We start from the raw sequence: 18002 nt of genomic DNA, 5'->3' as shown, positions 1-18002 counted from the left end.
GAAAGCAAAAGAGAGATATGAATGAGAAGCCAAGACTTGCCTACACAGTTTCTATATCTGCCGATCCTACAAAGAAAAGACAGGAATAGCTGCAAGTATTTTTTTTTCTTTGCTGTTTCCTCCACCCACATATTCTCATCTCTCTGACGCTCTCTGACACTCTTATCCTGCACTGATGTCTCTGCACACTCACGCACATACACCTGCACCCAGTCTGCTGTCACAGGGGCTGCTCGCTTTATGTGGAACCTGCCAATTACCTGTGACTCACCACAAAGATGCGCATTTGATTCGGTGCACGTTGTTTCTTGGGGGAGGGGCGAAAAGCAGAGGAGATGCGCTGCGCAGATGTCATCCTCGTCGCAGCATGACTGCAGTCGTGAAGGCCAGTTCCCCTTCACCCCCCTAAAAAGCAGGTCAGGGTGTTCTAGCTGCCAGCCAGTGCAGCCGTGACGCCTGAGCCTCGGCCTTCTTCCCACCGCTGACTTCAGCACCCTCATCCATTGGCCGCTTCCCTGGCTCCTGCTCAAATTAACAAAGAGTGTAATGGAAAACCAGCTGCTTCCAGAAAAGGCCGAAGGCACTGATTTGATGCCTGATGGACGCCTTCTTCTTCCACTAGGGCCCTTCACCGTAAGAACCTGCACCTCGGTCAGCTACTGAAATAAAGCATTAAAGAAGGGGGCCTGCATAAGATTTAATAGTATTTCCATAGCGTAAGTACAGCCTCTCCCCATGTTAGGATGGGGTGATGTTGCAATAAACCTATCATAATGCGAAAATGCATTTTATTACAGTACACATAACCTAGCAAACATCATATAGCCTAGCCTAGCTTACCTTAAACATGCTTAAAACACTTACATCCGCCAACAGTTGGGCAAAACCATTAACACAAAGCATAATTTATAGAAAAAGTTGAATATCTCATAATTTATTGAATAATGCATGAAAGTGAAAAACATTTGCAAATCGTAAAAGTCGAAATATCGTAACACAGATCATCATAACCCGGTGAGCGTCTGTATTACGTCTGTATTACATAGGCATAACGCATTGCTTATTCCATCCATTTATCCGTTCATCATCCGGTTGTTCATCCAGGTCAGTGGCATGAAGGCATTGCTAACTAAAGTTTCTCAATGCAATATGTAGTTGTTGATGTTAGTGTTTTCAAACACTATTGTACAGCATATGGAGGTTCTTACCAAGGTACTGAACATCTGATGAAGACTTTAGTAAAATGTTACATTGTTTAAGCCTCTGGAGTCTAGGGGTAGGGGTCACACTTTCAGTGACTGGGGCATGGTCACACACTTCATTCAGTATAAACTTAATTCATGGCAAATAAATTATTTCTTATATATTTGTTTTGGCATTACACTCATCTTTATTTTTTATGTATTTTGTAAATATGTCAGATTTATGTTAAGTTTGTAATTTGACATCAAAGTATAGACATTGCAAATTGCAGTTTGGAACATTTGCAGAAGCATAAAAGTACATAGTAAGCAATGGTGGCAGTTTGTTTTGATCCCAGATATCTGATCACCAAAGTCTTGGCTACATGAAGATGACTAAATGGTGTAGTTGCAACATTCAGTTGGATAAATAAAGAAAAATCTAACTCATGTCACTATTTCTGGCTCCTTCCATTGAATATGTAGGAGCTCTCATGTGCATGAATGAGCCATTCACACCTGGCCACATCCCCCCCCCCCTTTTATGGTGCTGATGGGGATGTATCTGAATCGCGTTTCACCGTTACGCTGTTCATCAAATTACCATGCGATTGCAGTTTGAACACGCGGAAATGCGGCTATTTATAATGCGAATAGCGACTTCAGGTGAGGGCGGCACTACACGGCCCCGATGCAGGTAAAACAAAGTAAGGTGACATGGTTTACTTTTGGCCTATTTAACCTAATTAAAAAAAAATTAATACTTCCAACAATGGACGTTTTGAAAAGAAGACAGATTACGATTTAGTCAGCATTTTTTTCATGTTTCTACAATAAACATTTTTCATGTTTCACCGATTTAGGAACTGAAATACACGAGAAAGTCTTGTTTTTGGGTTAGACCTTGATTTCTACAATGGTGCCTGTTAAAGTCTGACTTGACTTGACCACAGACATCCCAACTCCAAAAACAAGGAACAAGGCATATGGAATGGTACAAATGTTACTGCTGTGCATAACATCTGCTCATTGACTGTGGATAAAGCAGCTGAAAGTAGTCTTAGGAGTTACAACTGTCACTTCTTTGCTTGGTGGTTCCAACCACTAGCCCAGATGTAACAGTTCTGAGGTACCAGTAAGGTACGTCTTCAGAGCATAGAAAAAAATGAACAGGTGGAAGGGAACTGATAATTAGAGGACATCTTGACAGTCTCAGAGGGAGACAGATTTCTGGTTGCAGAAGCAGAGAAATAGAAGAGCACAAGTCTAGGAAATGCAGAGTTTTAAAGAGAGGAAAAATATGGTATGATTAAAAACATAAGGTAAAGAATTGTTTAAGGTTTTATGAATGAGTGGAAGTAAGAGTGAAAGTAAATATTGGAGAGGGAGCAAGAAATATAGAGACATAAATGGAGAAAGTGGCAGGCAGAGTCTTGGTATGAGAGCCATCATTCAAATGGATCAGGTGTGAAGAGAAGAGACTGTCAGGTATAGAGCAGACAGTCAATCCTACACTGACACAATGGGGAAAGAAAACAGCAAAGCCCAGACTTCCATTTCTTATGTCTCAATGCATCATTTTCGCTCCGTCTGAGAAATGCACAATGAGGAAATGGTTAAACTCATTAACTCTAGATCAAGATATGGGACTTTGAGAAATAAAAGTAGGTTTCTGGGCCTTTTGTGTAAACCTCCGTGGTATTGCCACACGTGGGGAGGAGCCAGTGGATCACAGTTCAGTCCAGATTCCTTCATGATGGTCAGTATCACTGTTCAAGTGGGAATCCTGTCTACGTTCAGGAATAGCCAGCATAGAACCAGGTGGGAATAGGAACCAGCGAGAATCTTGTAGCACCCTTTGGCTAATGTTTCTGTTCCTGTACTGTTATAATAGCCCAGCAGCAGGTGACATTGTGATGGAAGTATTTGGTGGGGCTGTGCTGTTTCAGCATTGTACAAGAACTTTTAGCCACCTGGCGTAAAATAAATGAAAATGTCCTGCTTTACCAAGCAAGTGAATATAAATAGCAGTTAAAGAATTTGTATTTTTATTGTTATATATATTTATGTATTTGCACATGCAGAGGAGGTGCTATGATTTATAGTGGCATAGAACTGTAATTCTGAAGGTTCTTGGTTCAAGTACTGGAAATGGATCTTCTGTAGTACTTGGTTTAAATGGGTTAGCTTTTTAGTTGCTCTGGGTAAACATAACCCAGCAAGAAAAAAAGTAATATGTAGGGAAGAGTAAATTAGAAGTGGTGTTTCACACTATTTCAGTGTGACAGCAGGATTCATTGCAGAAAATTAAGTCACGACAAATGGCATCTGACGCTAAAAATGACACGTCTCTGTAAGATGTACTTTATGCGCATATGAGCTATTTATAGCAGACACCCCGTTCCTGTCCACCTGGCAGTGTTACAGTCTTTTCTTTTGCTTCTTTTCCCTTGGGTGGTTTCTATAGTGATGTGCTTGCTGTAGCTGGTTGCCTAGGAACCACTCCTGCAGCACAGAAGATTTGCACCGCAGTGACGTCACAGTGGGCCGTTGATGTGGAGAGGGCAGCTTATGGGCTGCTGTGTTGCCAGGGCTCTTTGGGTTTTAATGCTGGGATGGATGGCAGAAAAGTGGCTTATACCACCAGCACAATGGCTTTGCTGTTCTTATCTGCTGGGCATTAGGGGGCTGTTTACCAAGAAATCTAAAATTGCAGCTTCTGAGAACGAAATGCAGTGGCTGAGATATATATTGTAGAAAAACCATTGTTTCATAGTTCTTCCAACGGTTTATACCCTCCATCTATTGCAGTGATTCGCTTTCATGGTCAGTGATGGTTCGCTGCTCTATGTGTGTTATTCTGTAAGCTCTCCTGAAAGGAGAAGAATGTGATTGGTCTGCCAGAAGCTGCTCTGCAGTTTTAAGTGCAGTCGGCCGCCATGCCTCTTCTCATCGTTTTCACAGTTTTCACTGCCAGTTTCATTAACACATAAACGGGGCACTTTGACCCATGTGCATAATACCTGCCCCAGCGGCAATAATCTTGCCATATGCTTTTATCTAGTTCAGTTCCCTTCGGTAAGAACTTGCATCGAAATGTAATGTTTCATGCAGAAAACAGGATGAATGGCTGCACTTGCATATAAATACTAAAATGTGGTCTGTGGGGGTCTCATTTCTTTGTCATTGATGGTGAATATTGGTCACATTTCCATCACAGTTGGGAGCCTTTCACAGGACCAAGTGGTAGGCCTAATGGAACTGACCTCAAACCTCACCCGAGCTCCGTCTTCATTTTTGCATACTGTTGAAGTATTTTGGTCCACTGTCCAGTGTAATCCTGCTTGCTCTGCAAAAGTTTTGTTTTCTTAAATAAGACAACAAATGGGAAGCAAAGGCAGAAAGATTGCAAGGTTATTGAACAGTGTGAGTGTCTAAATAGACTGGGTATTGACAGATGTGAGTGTATGTATAGACTGCATTGATTAGAGTGACAGTATGCTGTTCTGCTGGCAAGAGCCACTTTTGTTTCCGACGGTTGGGTGGCATCAGCTGTCTCAGTCACTGATTGGGTGTGCAGCATCTGTTTCCCACACGAGCTTGAATAATCGTTGCTGTGTAATTATGGGTGTTCTTTCACCTTAGTCTGCTGATATTTCTCCTTCCTCACAGAAAACAAAATGACCGTCCTGTAACAGTCGTTCTGGCATCCATAGTGCAGCACCTCTCCTAATTACCGTTTATCTCATTTTCTGAATCTGCCCGCCCCCTCCCCCGCCCCTTCACTGTGTTCCACAAGGCAAAGGTCTGACACTTGAAGAGTGACAGGAATCAAGGGAGAAGCAAGGTTTCACTAAATGTAGACTAACAGAACTATCTGAAACAAACTGTTCATAAAGAATGTGAGGTCTGACATCACATTTCTTTATGAACCTGACAAGAAAATAATTTTAAACATTGTATTGAAAATAATTATTTCACAATGAAAGTGTTGTGTAACATTCCTGACTCTGTGTGGGTTCTTGCCAGGTTTAACAGATAAAGATTGGCAGTAAGTATCTTGTGGCTCCTCACATGAGACTGAAAGGTGAAGTCTTTCATCCCCTGACTTTTACCCTATAGCGCATTTTGTCACTCAAGGCCCTTCCAACTCCAATAGGCTTCCTGCCCAGATCTTCCAATCCTCTTTTCACTGAGGAACAATTCAACACCTTCTTATGCTCCTGTGAAGGGTAGTTTCATGAGCCCAGCCTTGAGGGATGTTGGTTTTCATTCTCTGCAAAAGCTTTGTTGGTTCAGCTGTTATGCAAGTCAGCCTTACGCCACTTGAGGCTAGAGGCTAGATTAGCTGAGGCATTCGATTTCTTTAGCTCTGCAGCCTGAGTTTGTAAGTTTAAAATGTCTAACATAATCATTAAGGGGGAAGCGTGTGGCTCAGTGGGCTAAGCCTGTGTGCCTGTAATCAGAAAGTCGCAGGTTCAAACCCAGCCTCAGCCTGTGGGTCCTTGAGCAAGGCCCTTAACCCCCAGCTCCCTGGGCGCTGCTGTAGGTAGCAGCCCTTCACAGACAACTTCCTCTATGAAAAAAGAGCAAGTTGTGGGAGGCGTAAAGACAATTTCCCTACGGGGATCAATAAAGTGTCTATTATTATTATTATACGTCTTGCACTGATACCCAGTTGAATGTTTTAATGTCGACTAAAGAAAGAAGAAAGACTACACCAAAATTCTTGCTTCTTTGAATTGACTCTGCAAACTGTTACAACCTGGCAAGCCTGTTAGACTTATAAACCAGTGTGTCATACTCTGATCAAGCCGTGGTCTTATGCCGCTCACTTACGCCTGGGATTCTGTCCGAAGGAGGAGAAGCAGGTGGCCTCCACATTGTGGTATGGTGCTAAGACTGCAGCAGGTGATGTTGCAACTAGCCAGCTGAGCACAATGCAGCTTTACTGGCCTTTGCAGTGTAAACATTTTTGTTAGACTGCCCAGAAGCAGCTTCCAGGCATTTCCATCCTTATTGCAGTGACGTCCAGGCTGTGAATGTTGGGTCATGAGTGTTATTCTCCTGTTAAATGACCTTGATGTCCATCACTAGTTTACCTGGATACATGTTTTTGCAATGGGGGAGGAAACCAGATTCCCTGGAGGTAACCTGCACATGCATGCAGCAGTATGCTAGCTCTTCATTCACAGTTGGACATGTCTGTCTTTCTGCTTCTGAAAAAGGGTACTTTCAATCTTAAAGCATAAACCAATAAATCTGACCCTGAATGATTTTAATTTTAACAAATCATGACCATTCTGGACTTTGATGCTGCACTGAATTCTCTTATATCCAATTAGGCAGTATTCTTGGGTGCAAAGTGAAACTAGTTTAATCGCAGTTTAGAGATTTCAGGGCAGCTACAGACTGGTCAGTACTGCTCAGCGACACCCACTCAGTGTCTGAGTGACTCAACTCAGAGGCTCCAAGGCATCTATGTTATGTAGCCGCTCACGTCCAGTTTAACTGACCCAGGTGATTAGTCAGAAAGCTTGAGTCATTAGATCGTAATGCCCCATTATCTAATGCTAATGTTCTCGTGTGTGCCAGTATGTAGTAATCCTGGCTGAGAACTGGGGTTTCAGCATTTCTTAGCAATCTACTAGATGTTCATTTCAGGAAAATGAGAATTATTTGAAACAGTTTACTTGCTCGGCAGAAGTGTCACATGTCAATTATAATTCAAAGCCAAGCTCCGACAGCTAAAGTGGCTGCTTAGCCAAATAACTATACCAAGCATGCAAGGCGATACGAAATCTGACGAAAGCCTTGGCCCAGTGACATCCAGGGTTATGTTCCTGTTAGAGCTGGCAGCCTTACACCCACAATCCTGTGGGTGTGAAGCAACCGCGTGACCTTCTGTAACTATGACATTTCGTGTTGTTAAATTGCACTTCCCAAATAACCTTATCTTATATAAAGACCAAGACAAGATCAATCTGTCTTCCAAGCAATTATGCTGATAGTCACAAGGTTCCCATAGAGTCACTATGCTGTGCAAAAGACCATATCTACCTATGTATAAAATACTTAATAGCTACTATTAGGCCAAGTGATACAGTCATCATTCATCAGTTGTATTGAACCTGCATAGAACAAGTTGGGTTCAGGCTGGTCAAATTCTTATCTCCACCAAATACATTCCCCTCCCACCCAACATGGCTCTTTGTCACATGAGATGGGTCACTGCAACCATTTTATTTAGAGATGACCATGTGAATGGCTGGGATTTGCTTGCCTCTAATTGGATCAAAATGCCACTGAGGTATTTCCAGGACAGTGCTTTTATCTGTGAGGGACTAAAGCAGGAGAGGGAGGGGCACACATTCAGTCCACGGTTTTGTGTCTTCTAGGTAGCATGTTATCCATATATCTGTGCTCTAAACTTATGGACTTTCCCATGATTCTACTCCGTGTCCCAGCAGAAATACTGAGTGAACTAGAGTTGGTACAGTCTGCATTAATCTGCCAATACGTTTATACATGCGTACACGCACATTGCTTTACATAGATGTAGGAACACGCACAGACACATTACTGTAGCAATTGCCATTACACAAAACCACATTCGTGGACAGCCTGTGTGCACCTTGGATTTAGCCTTATCTATGCAAGCTAATTACATAATAGGATTATGGGTTTGCCTTCCAGACAGTGTGCAGTTCAGGCCCTGAAATGATTATCCATGGAGCTGGCAAACAGATATTCTTATAAAAAATTACCCACTACTGCTTCACCAAGAAAGAATGTCACCCTGATTTGATGCAATGTGTCAGTATGGATCAGACAGCTTTCAACCAGGCAGCAGATGATGTAACATTAAAAGAGCTGAAACAAAAGCATTATATATGAGATCCAAGGAGGGAAACTGCTGTTGTACAACTAAATCAGTTACTGTCTACAGCCAGAAGCTCTGTTAGTTTACTAGCTTTGTGATGCTAGTTCAACACTCACAGTCAGTATGGAGTCCTGCTGAGTAGAAGACTGAAACAAGCACAAAAATAATGATTCGATACAATAAGATATTAATACCTGCTGGGCTGCTCATAATATGTAACTAGACAGACAAATTATGTGGTACATATATCATTATATATTAATGTGGATTGGTATTTCTTCCTCAACTGTGTGTGTATGTGTGTGTGTGTGTGTGTGTGTGTGTGTGTGTGTGTGTGTGTGTGGGTGGGTGGGGGTTGCATGTATATATTATATTGGGGGGGACCAAATGTACCCACAATGTGGGAGCATTCTTAAAAATTCATTTTATAAAAATCTGAATGCTTTACAAATAACTAAAAATGCCAACAGACTAAACTTATGGTTAAGGTTAGGACTGGATAGGGGTTAAGGTTGTCATACTGTAGTTAAAATTAAGCATATGTCCATAGAAATGAATGGAAAGTACAACCAAAAATGTAGATACCTAATGTATGTCTGGGTGTGTGTGGGTTTGTTCAGCACCACCAACTGCTCCCTTGATTATCATCTCAGCAGCGTCCGTGACACCATCTTTTCAGTGAGTCAGAATTTCAGCACCACGGACAGCTCATCTCACCACCTTGTGACTGTGCTTCACTTGCTCTCTCTCTCTCCCTTCCTATGTGTGAGATTGCCTGCGGGGCGTAACTCCTCTCACTTTTGTCCCCGTCTGGGTCAGTGCATGATGAACAGAATGTGTGCTCAGTTCCGCAGTCGGCGGTGCCTGATGTGGGATCCTTCTTTCCTTATTATTTGTGGGAATTTATCCATAACTTGGATGGATATCAGAACCTTAGAGGGTGCAGACATTCGCTCTGTATGACCAGTAGAGACATCCCTCTAATTCCCCCCCAAAGAAAGTACCAGCATCCGTCTACCAGTTTGATACCCAGTATTCCTCAGACTGTGGCCTCTCCCTACCCTGCGGGGATTAGGCTATTACAGCTTTCCTGTTTTGATTTTTTTTTTGCACCTGCCCTTTGAAATGTTAAGGTGCTGATATTTCTTACAGCCCTATAAATCTTCCCCGGACACACTTGCCTGGAACTGTAGACGGTTCAGATGAACTCTGTCCAAACATTAGTGTTATTTAATGGGCAGCTGTGCTGCCGATACCGAATCCACTTGCTGTTATCTGCAGCCCAACTCAAACCCCTGCCAGCTTCCTCTTCAGCCTGGCAGCTACAGCCATAACACAACAGCAGGGGTTCAATTTTGAGCCTCATAGCTGTTGAGGAGTGGGGTGAGTAACCGAATGTTTGGCTGAGAGAAAAATAGATAATGAAAAAATAGCTTTCCAGAGACCCAAACAACTATATTCTGTGGGAGAAATATGTGTGAAGAAGGTGAGTGCAAAATGAAGCTTCCACTTACTGTTTCAAATGGCTGATGTGTTGTCCGTCTGGTTTCCTTGACGACAGCTCCCCGTCTGGCTCTTTCTGTATAAACAGTCCCAGTATGGGCCACACTCACAGCCATACGTGATACCCAGTCCCTGTCTTTTCCCTCTCTCCATGCTTTTAAATCTGAAATGACAGAGTTGGCTGCCTAGAGGTTTGAACCAGCTGTTTCCCCAACTGCTGCGCACTGACATTGTTGGAGGTGATGGCAGGGTGTGAATGGATTACCTGCTGCATGGTGGGGGGGTGGGGGGTCAGAGTCTATGGACCTGGATATTAAAGAGACCAAAAAAATATTGGCTATTGTTCGTGCAGTCAAGGAATCGAAGAAGAATGTACTTCAGATCATGGAGTGGACAGGGACTCCTAATCCCCTAACAACATCACCAAGCCGAATGCAAAAGCTAATCCAAAACCCCTCTTCAGCTGCAATTAGCAGAAGCTGAGAAGTGATGAGTCTCCGATCCTGCTGAACTGCTACCTCTCTTCTAATTATGTTGACACAATTCATTATTACTGAGTTTCAGGTTCGATGAAGCCTAATAAAGGAAAAATAAATGTCAAGCATAATAATAATGAGGGCAGTTGAGTAACACAGTTATTAAAGCTTTCATGGCACCTGCCATACAGGTCAAGGAGTCGATGGGACTGGGGAGAAGATCAGCATGTCTGCCTGTAGCTGTAAACATTTGGGGAGGAGCTCATTCTTTCAAATATGGCTTCAGACTGTACAAGAGAAAGTATGAGTTTTAAAAGTTTTAAGTTCCAAATTACGTAAGATTCAGTATTCTGGTCCAGGCTGTGCTACGTTTAGAGTGGGATGTGCTGTATTGTCTCTGCAGCGTGCTGCCTGCGCTGCCCTATCCCTCTGGGGGAAGAAGGTGCCGAAGTTGGCCGAGCAGAGCACTTTGTTCTTGGCTCGTCTGTGCTGTCAGCCTGGCTCCCCTGGGCCACGAGGCATCTTCTGATGCTGGCTACGTCATTCCTTAAATGCGGGGCGGTGGTGGTTCCCATTGTATGGGAGTGTGACAGCTTTTCAAATGCCCCCACCTCCTGTAAAAAAAAAAAAACCCACAGAATTTGTGTCCTTGCTCGTCCTTTTGATTTTCATGTAAATTACCCTGCGGTCTCTTGCTTCTGGTCCCTTAATGTCTCTACTTCAATAGGTTGCCAGGTGCATTTAAAAGTAAAAACGTGAATTAAGTCTCTCTCTAGTAAAACAAATCCCTTCCCTCGAAATTTGGATAAAATGCTCTCACATCAGCTGAAAGTTTGAAGGTCGTATCTCTTAAGTACAAGTGCTGGAGGTGGCCATGCACCTCACCTGGATTTTTCTGCCAGGATGACAGTGGCCCTCACTTGTCCTTAATCTGCCTCAGACCATGGTCTTATCAGAATTCCCCAGGAATTAGATGTGTGTTTGTAAGGGTGACTATGTTACTGTTTTCTTAAATCTGCACTTTGCGTCTTCTGTGGCGTTGGCATTTTCTAATGCCCTGTAGATCATCCCTGGATGGCGGTGTATGCCAAGTTGACTAGAGGCAGATGGAAATCATAGACCTGATGGACCTTTAGATTTTGCAATCTCTGCTGCCATCTAGTGGCCAACTTAATTCAGTGCGGCAGTAGGGCATTTCATGATTGGAAAAAGACATTAAGTTTTATTAAATAAAAAAATGAAGCATGTCTTTATGGGCCTGAGGAAGCATGGGAGATGAGCTTGAACTGTTTTCCTGGTGCATTAGGTTTTGTTGTTACATCGGTCATTGGCAGTCAGTAATGTCTTTGATCTGCTTGACTTGCTGGCTCAGTCACACCCAGTGCAAACAGAGGTGAAAACACATGACTGTGAAGACTGCAGGTAGCTGGCCGATGACAGATCATGGGATCCACTGAGTGGGAGGCCTGTATACCTTAGCACACTGTGATTGTTCCCGTCCCAGGCATTTATGGAAATGAATAGTCTCCCCCGTGAGATCATTTGTTTTTCACCCGGACACTTGGTCCCACAGTCAGTGTGCTGTTTTGCGAGTGGCCTGTTTCTTTTCCACAGCAATTTCTTGTTGTCATTCAGAAACTGCAAGAGTGCCTGTGTGGTGTCCGAGTGTGGGTGCTGAGATAACCAGCATCTCAGGCAGTTAAATGGACAAAATGTTTATTCATCGCTGCGTATTCTAGTCCGATCCAGTTCTGCTGCATCACTGCCGCCACCTTGTGAAACTTACAGGATAAGCAAGGTGACTAACAGTAAACCTCCATTTATTCAGGACTGAAGGTCTATGAAAGAAGTTGTCATGCATGTAATGTGCAAATAATAAATGATAAATATTTTGGTTTATTTATACCCATGAATTAAAATGTCACAGATGTGGAACTTTCATTATTTGTTCTTAATGAAATTTTTAATAATGTAATTTCACTGTTTGAAGTATGTTGATTTTATCTCCTTTACAAAACATTTCTGGGTAGCATGCTGGTTACTAGTGTGTTATTACTCAAAGGGAAATGCCTTGATCTTCGGGTCAGCAAACAGAACCACGGGACATGGGAAAGTGAGGATGGAAGAAGGAAGTTACTGGTATCCTTAGGATAAGTGGATAGATGAACAGTACGGCCTGCAGAAATAATATTTTTGCCCCTAAGAAAAGTGAAGATCAAGGTAACCCGAACTATTGGTCCTGGTCTGTCATTCTGGTGCGAAGAGCTTATTAACGTTATAGAAATACAAGCTGATTACAGATGAGCATACAGTTTGGTGGGCTGGTGTCTCTAGATTTCTCATTTTGTGTGTCCTGCCTTGTGCAGTGTGTCTCCTTGAAGAGCCTGTACACTCACTGTACACCACTGTATACTGCAGTCGGATAGAACATGGAAGGAAAATCTAGCTTATCAGAAGAACAACTGGAATTGGAATTTCGAAATGTAAAAATGCCCGACTAATACTTCTCAGACAGTCATTCCAGTTTTGGGTCAGACTGTTAGGTAGGGAATGACTGCAGCGAGAATCGAGCACCATGCACCCGAACATTGCTGTCTCTCTTCATTTCCTCTAGGTGGCTCTCACCCAACATACACAGCCAAGGGCAATGGTTACACAACATATCATGAAAGGATTTTTCAAATGCTATTTATCAGGCTTCTTGAGGCAGTTCACAGAGAATGAGAGATTCGCTTTACTTGATACAGATAAAAAATTTGAAATGAGCTGCTGGATTTTAAAATAGTTTCTTTATTGAGCAGCGAATGACAACACTATTCCCAAATCCGGAATTGATAATACAATGCAACCTTTTATGCCCTTATATTTGTTGATGGAACACTTTAATCTGCAAGCAGCCTGAAGTGAAGGGAACCAAGCACCACATGAGAGAGGATAAAAGCCAACCGAGTTGTGTAACTAATAATAATATTCAGATTCCATGGAGTGTACATGAATCAACATCAGTATCAGGAGACACTCGGATTTAAGTGCCTCATTACAGTGAAAGCTAGTGAAGGTTTAAGCCAGTCAACTTGCTTAAAACTCAAACATGGATGGTCTTAATCTTCTGAGAGGTGAAGAGAGAGTGTCTCTTATAATCCCAGTCACGGTATTGTACTGGGAAGTGCTGCTGGACGGATTTAAGAAAATCCCATTATTTCAAAATGCTCTGTCGTTTTCCACTCTGTCCACATTTTTTGAAAGCATTGTTTTTTTTAGCTTCAATTATGTAACTGGTGAATAATTACTTTAGCAATTATCAAATCCCTTGTGGTACTTTTAGAGGCCCAGAAGAACATGGCTTTGTCTCTTCTCTGCTCATTGTCTCTTCAAATGACCCCTGTCCCTAAAATCTGTAAATCGCACTGTTGGTTTCAGTTTGTTTGTTTCACCCCCTGTCTTTTGAAAATCACGGTCGTGGTTACATAACTGAGCCTATTATTTATCTAAACAGCATAAAAAGCAAGCTACTCATGCCTGCCAGACTCTGATCTTTCATGCCTAGTCTTTCTGGCCACTTGTGTTTTCTGGGCAGCTGACTGCAGGCTGTGACAGACACACAGTGAAATATGGGTGCCATTTTGCCCTCGATGTTCTAGAGAAGATGCAGGCCGTCTGGAGGCTTACATGGAGACATCTTTAAATCTGTCCTCCACTGGTTCCAAGTTATAGAAAAAATCCCAGCTATTTGAAAGTCTGTCCTCACCAGTGTGTCTGTATGCCACGGTTATATGTCACTCACATCTAGGTCACATGTGACTCTAGCTCTCATTCATTGGGTGAGGTGGATTTTATGGGTAGCTAGTCTGACTGCAGGAAAACAGTTTTTCAAGATGCATTCTGCTGTAAACCTCTGTGTTTCTTTTAAGCCACAGAAGGATTTGATTCTATTCACGCACATATTGTCGGCAGTTCAAAGCTTCTCCCAGGCGTCTTTGAAGCAGTATCCTCAGTTTACTCATTAACTGTAGACAGATGTAACAGTATGTGCTTTCCCAGTCTATGGAGCCTGGCTCTTAGGCTAAAACCCCTCTTCTGCCAGCCAGTCGCCTTTAGAGCTAGATGCTACCCCACCCATGTCTATACGCTTTTGTCTGCAAATTTGTTTGTTTGTCAGTGTTGCTTTTCGAGCTTATCTGGGACACTGAGCATTGTGGGAAAGCATGCCAGAAATATCTCCACCTAAGCGTACGTCTGAAGCTGGAAAACAGCAAGTTGTAACAAGAGCCTGTTGGAGAAGTCTGAAATCTGGAGCAGCTACAGTTCCTAAGTAGTGGCTCGTATTTTCGATTCTAAGCATTCAAGGATTCAAACGCTTTATTGTTATTTGTTCAAGTATAAGTACAATGAAGAAGTCGTCTGCATGCCTTCCTGCAGACTTAAAAAAAAAAACATGTAACGTTCAAGGACAATAGCGAATAACAGAATAGTGAGAACAGTAAGCAATCCATCCATTTTCTGTACCAGACCGTCCTATTCAGGGTCACGGCGGTCCAGTGCCTGTCCCAGTAGCTACAGGTGCAAGGAAGGAAATATTCCAGGATGGGGTGCCAACCCACACCACACACCACTCATCACACATTCATACCTACAGACGATTTGGCAGCCTCAGTTCACCTTAGCATATTTTTACTTCGTGGGGGAAAACCAATGAATCTGGAGAAGATGACGGCATGGGGAGAACGTTAGGGCAATAACATACATGCAACATGCATGCATTATACATACATATATGCAGTATATGTATGATATACAAGCAATAGACAGTAACACAAGTATATCAACAAGGTGGTGAGGTGAAGTGTCAACATGAATGGTTATGTGGGATTATAGTGCGAGTTATCAGTATATATTGGACATTCTGTTTACTGTTGAGCAGAAACTGTTCCTGAGTTTTGAAATATGGATTCTGATGGGCCTGTAGCATATTTTGGAAAGTATCAGAGAGAAAAGTGGCTGTGCGGCGTAGCTGGGGTCTGTCATTATGCATTTGACTTTTCTGAGGCAGCTTGTGAAGTAAATGTCCTGGCACTGCTGGCAGCTATGTCTGGGTGACGGTCTGTTATCTGTATCTGCCGTTGGAGGTCCTGTACCGCCCTAGTGGTGATCTGGGGGACTGCTGTGGATGTAGTATAAATCAATACAAGGCAGGAAATGTCTTCCAGGCCAGTGATTTACTGTCTGCCTTATCAGATCCTTTCTGACACTCCTCCTTGGTTTAAAGGTGTCTTTCTGTGAGTCTCGCTCCTCATTTAAAGTTGCAGGTCTGCCTGTGTGAACTCTGAGCTCTAGCCTTTAAATTAGCCCAGCACCACGCCCACTGTGGCAAGTCGCCTTGATGGTTGTGAATAAAAACTAATAAAAAAAGTCTTGGAGATCAGGAGCCACGTACTCACAAGATCGCATGGCATACGGACACCGCCATCTCCATTTCACAGGCCCTGAACATGACGTCGCCGCAACTTCTACTCATCTGTTCTCTCTGCCGGTTAAGCGGTAAATCATAAGACCCCACTCAGCGAAAGTTGTTTATTCCAAGAAGTGGTGATGAGTGTCCCTCACTACATTAGCCAAGTCTTTGTGTTTATGCGTGAGAGGGAGAATTTCAGGGTGGGGGGCTTAATCACCGCATGGTTTCGGAAACAAATTGGAAATGCGATTAGTGTGTTGAGCAAGTGCCGGAAGGTCGTAATGACTCTGTTTAGTGCCTCTATCTGTCTCTCTCTCTCATTTCTCCCTCCTTGTCTCCCTTCCTCCCTTCTCTCCCTCCCTCCTTTCTTTACACCTGTCACTCCTGTCTTACAAATGATGGACTGACCGTGCCATTCCTCCTGCTCCTAATAAGAACCTACCTGCCTCTGAGCTGGCCGATGAGTCAGCTTCTCTGAGTCAGCTTCCTTTAATCTCTTATCCCCCCCCCCCCCGCCGCCCGCTCCTTGCAGCGGGGTCTCCGACACCAACTGTGACAGTATCCACTGACTGCCACAGACTGTGACTCTTCCTGCGACATTACCACAGCACTTACTCACGCAGCAGTGACTCTAGCGTGAACTGGCATGATGACCTCTGAGTGGAGGTGCCGGAGGACTATGTCCAAAGTCGATAATATCGGATCACTGGTACGTCATATAAGTATGAATTACATTAAGTAATTTACATTAATGTTTGAAGTATATGATATACAAAAACTAGTTATTTCACCTTGGTATGTTTTTCTATTTTGTTGTTGTTCCAAATTGTGTTGAGGCAGATTATAGAAACGGCACCTTGTTCCTGCTGATGCCTAATGACATAGGGGAGCAGGAAATGAACCTCTTCTTATTACTTTTGTTTGTAAATTGCTTTCAGGTTTATTATTTATTATCCACCATGGCTGCGAGCGCAGATGCAGATATGAAGCTGAGAGTAGATATTTCTTATTTGGCATCCGATGAGAGTATCTGTAAGAAATGATCTACGAGAGCAGCTGAATCGGGGAAACAGGGCCGGAGCGATGACTGCAGTGTAATCTCCCATCGCCGTGTCTGACGGGAGTGCAGTCGGGGATGAATCACACTGCGGAAGCGGAGTGGAGAGCCGATATTGGGGGGGAGACTGCCTTGACCTCACATGCAGGCGCGCACATCATTGCAGGGCTGGAGAGAGGACTCCGAGTTCTCTTGAAACAGTCTAACCTGACCCAGAAATGATTAACAATGGCCGAGTTTCCCGAGCCTGACCCAAAGGCTCGTCTCTCAGGGGAGCAGCAGCCAGAGATCCGTGCCCCTCCACACACACTCAGACAAGCCATGTGACGTGGTGTGACTCATACATGCAGAGACGTTGTAGGGTGAGATGCCTACCCCAGTGTACAGTGCCATGCAAGAGCTGCTTTACTATTAAGCAGTAGTAGTAAATATATATTTGCTCAGAAAATTAATGATAACAATATAAACTAACAAGAATTTCTTCTGTCCTTCTAAAAGTTGCTGATATCTTATTGCATAGCTGGTTCCCAAACCTCTCCTAGGGCTGCTTATACATTCCATGTATTCCTGAAATTTCACTGTGGACTGTCAGGGGGTCCAGCGTGGAGGGGATCTGAGGCTCTAGTGACCAGCTTTGTTCTCTGTCTTGGCCACAGGTCACAAGTCTGCAGGACTTCTTCAGCGATGACGACATCTTCATCGCCTGCGGTGCAGAGAAGTACCGGTACCAGGATGACCTGATGCTGGATGACAGCGGTGAGGGACTCCTCTCTTACCTCCTCCTCCCTGTGTTCCTCGTTCGCAGTCTGAATGAATGATTGCATTAATTCATTCTTTAAGGGGCATGAATGAATTCCCCTTTGTGTGCCTGCCAGGCTCCGGCTAAGCGTGGGCCGGCCCCTCCATCTTTCTTCATTCCCCCTCACTTCCGTCAGACGCATGTAATCCACCTGTGCCGAGACCCAAGAGGTGCCGCCAGTGCGTTAATCAAGCCCCCGCGGTGTGCTGGGCCGTGCCCAAACCCCTGCCAGGTCCAGCACGGGGGTGGTTGGCCCATATGACACCTCTGATTGGTTCTGTTAAATGAGAAGCTATTTGATCAGCTTGGATCAAAGCGACAGTGACGTTACTGATGTCTTTGTCAGTGGTGGTGTCTTCATGTACACATGTGACCGGAAAGGGGGGGGGGCTGTGAGGTTCACAGCAGCTCCATTAAACAACCCTTTTATTTTATCAGCCACAGGATGGTCCATTCTAAGGCTTCTCCACACACCTAGGGGATAATGGAGGCAATGTGTGCCTCAGCAGGTTAGACCTCTGTGCTTGTGATTGGAAGGTCACCGGTTTGGGCCCCAGGAGGAAGAATAGTCGTATCTCTGTTGGACCATTAACTCCCCCCCCCCCAACAATGCTCCAGGGGCACCAGATAAATGGCTGACCCTGCATGCTG

The 18002-nt window shown here is 43.7% G+C and overlaps 1 protein-coding gene across 3 annotated transcripts in view; it reads left to right on the top strand.

Moving 5' to 3' along the window:
- The window catches only part of dclk1a (doublecortin-like kinase 1a), a 64774-nt gene that overhangs the window by 7121 nt on the left and 39651 nt on the right, over nt 1–18002 (top strand). For all 3 annotated transcript variants that reach the window (XM_048984428.1, XM_048984426.1, XM_048984431.1), the window contains exon 4: nt 17209–17308. In XM_048984428.1, the coding sequence (XP_048840385.1) occupies nt 17209–17308 (100 nt within the window). The remainder of the gene's footprint in view (nt 1–17208; nt 17309–18002) is intronic.

Source organism: Brienomyrus brachyistius, chromosome 18, assembly GCF_023856365.1.
Source record: "Brienomyrus brachyistius isolate T26 chromosome 18, BBRACH_0.4, whole genome shotgun sequence".
Taxonomy (NCBI): domain Eukaryota; kingdom Metazoa; phylum Chordata; class Actinopteri; order Osteoglossiformes; family Mormyridae; genus Brienomyrus; species Brienomyrus brachyistius.
Note: the sequence above shows the minus strand (reverse complement) of the source record. Positions and strands in the feature narration are given on the sequence as shown.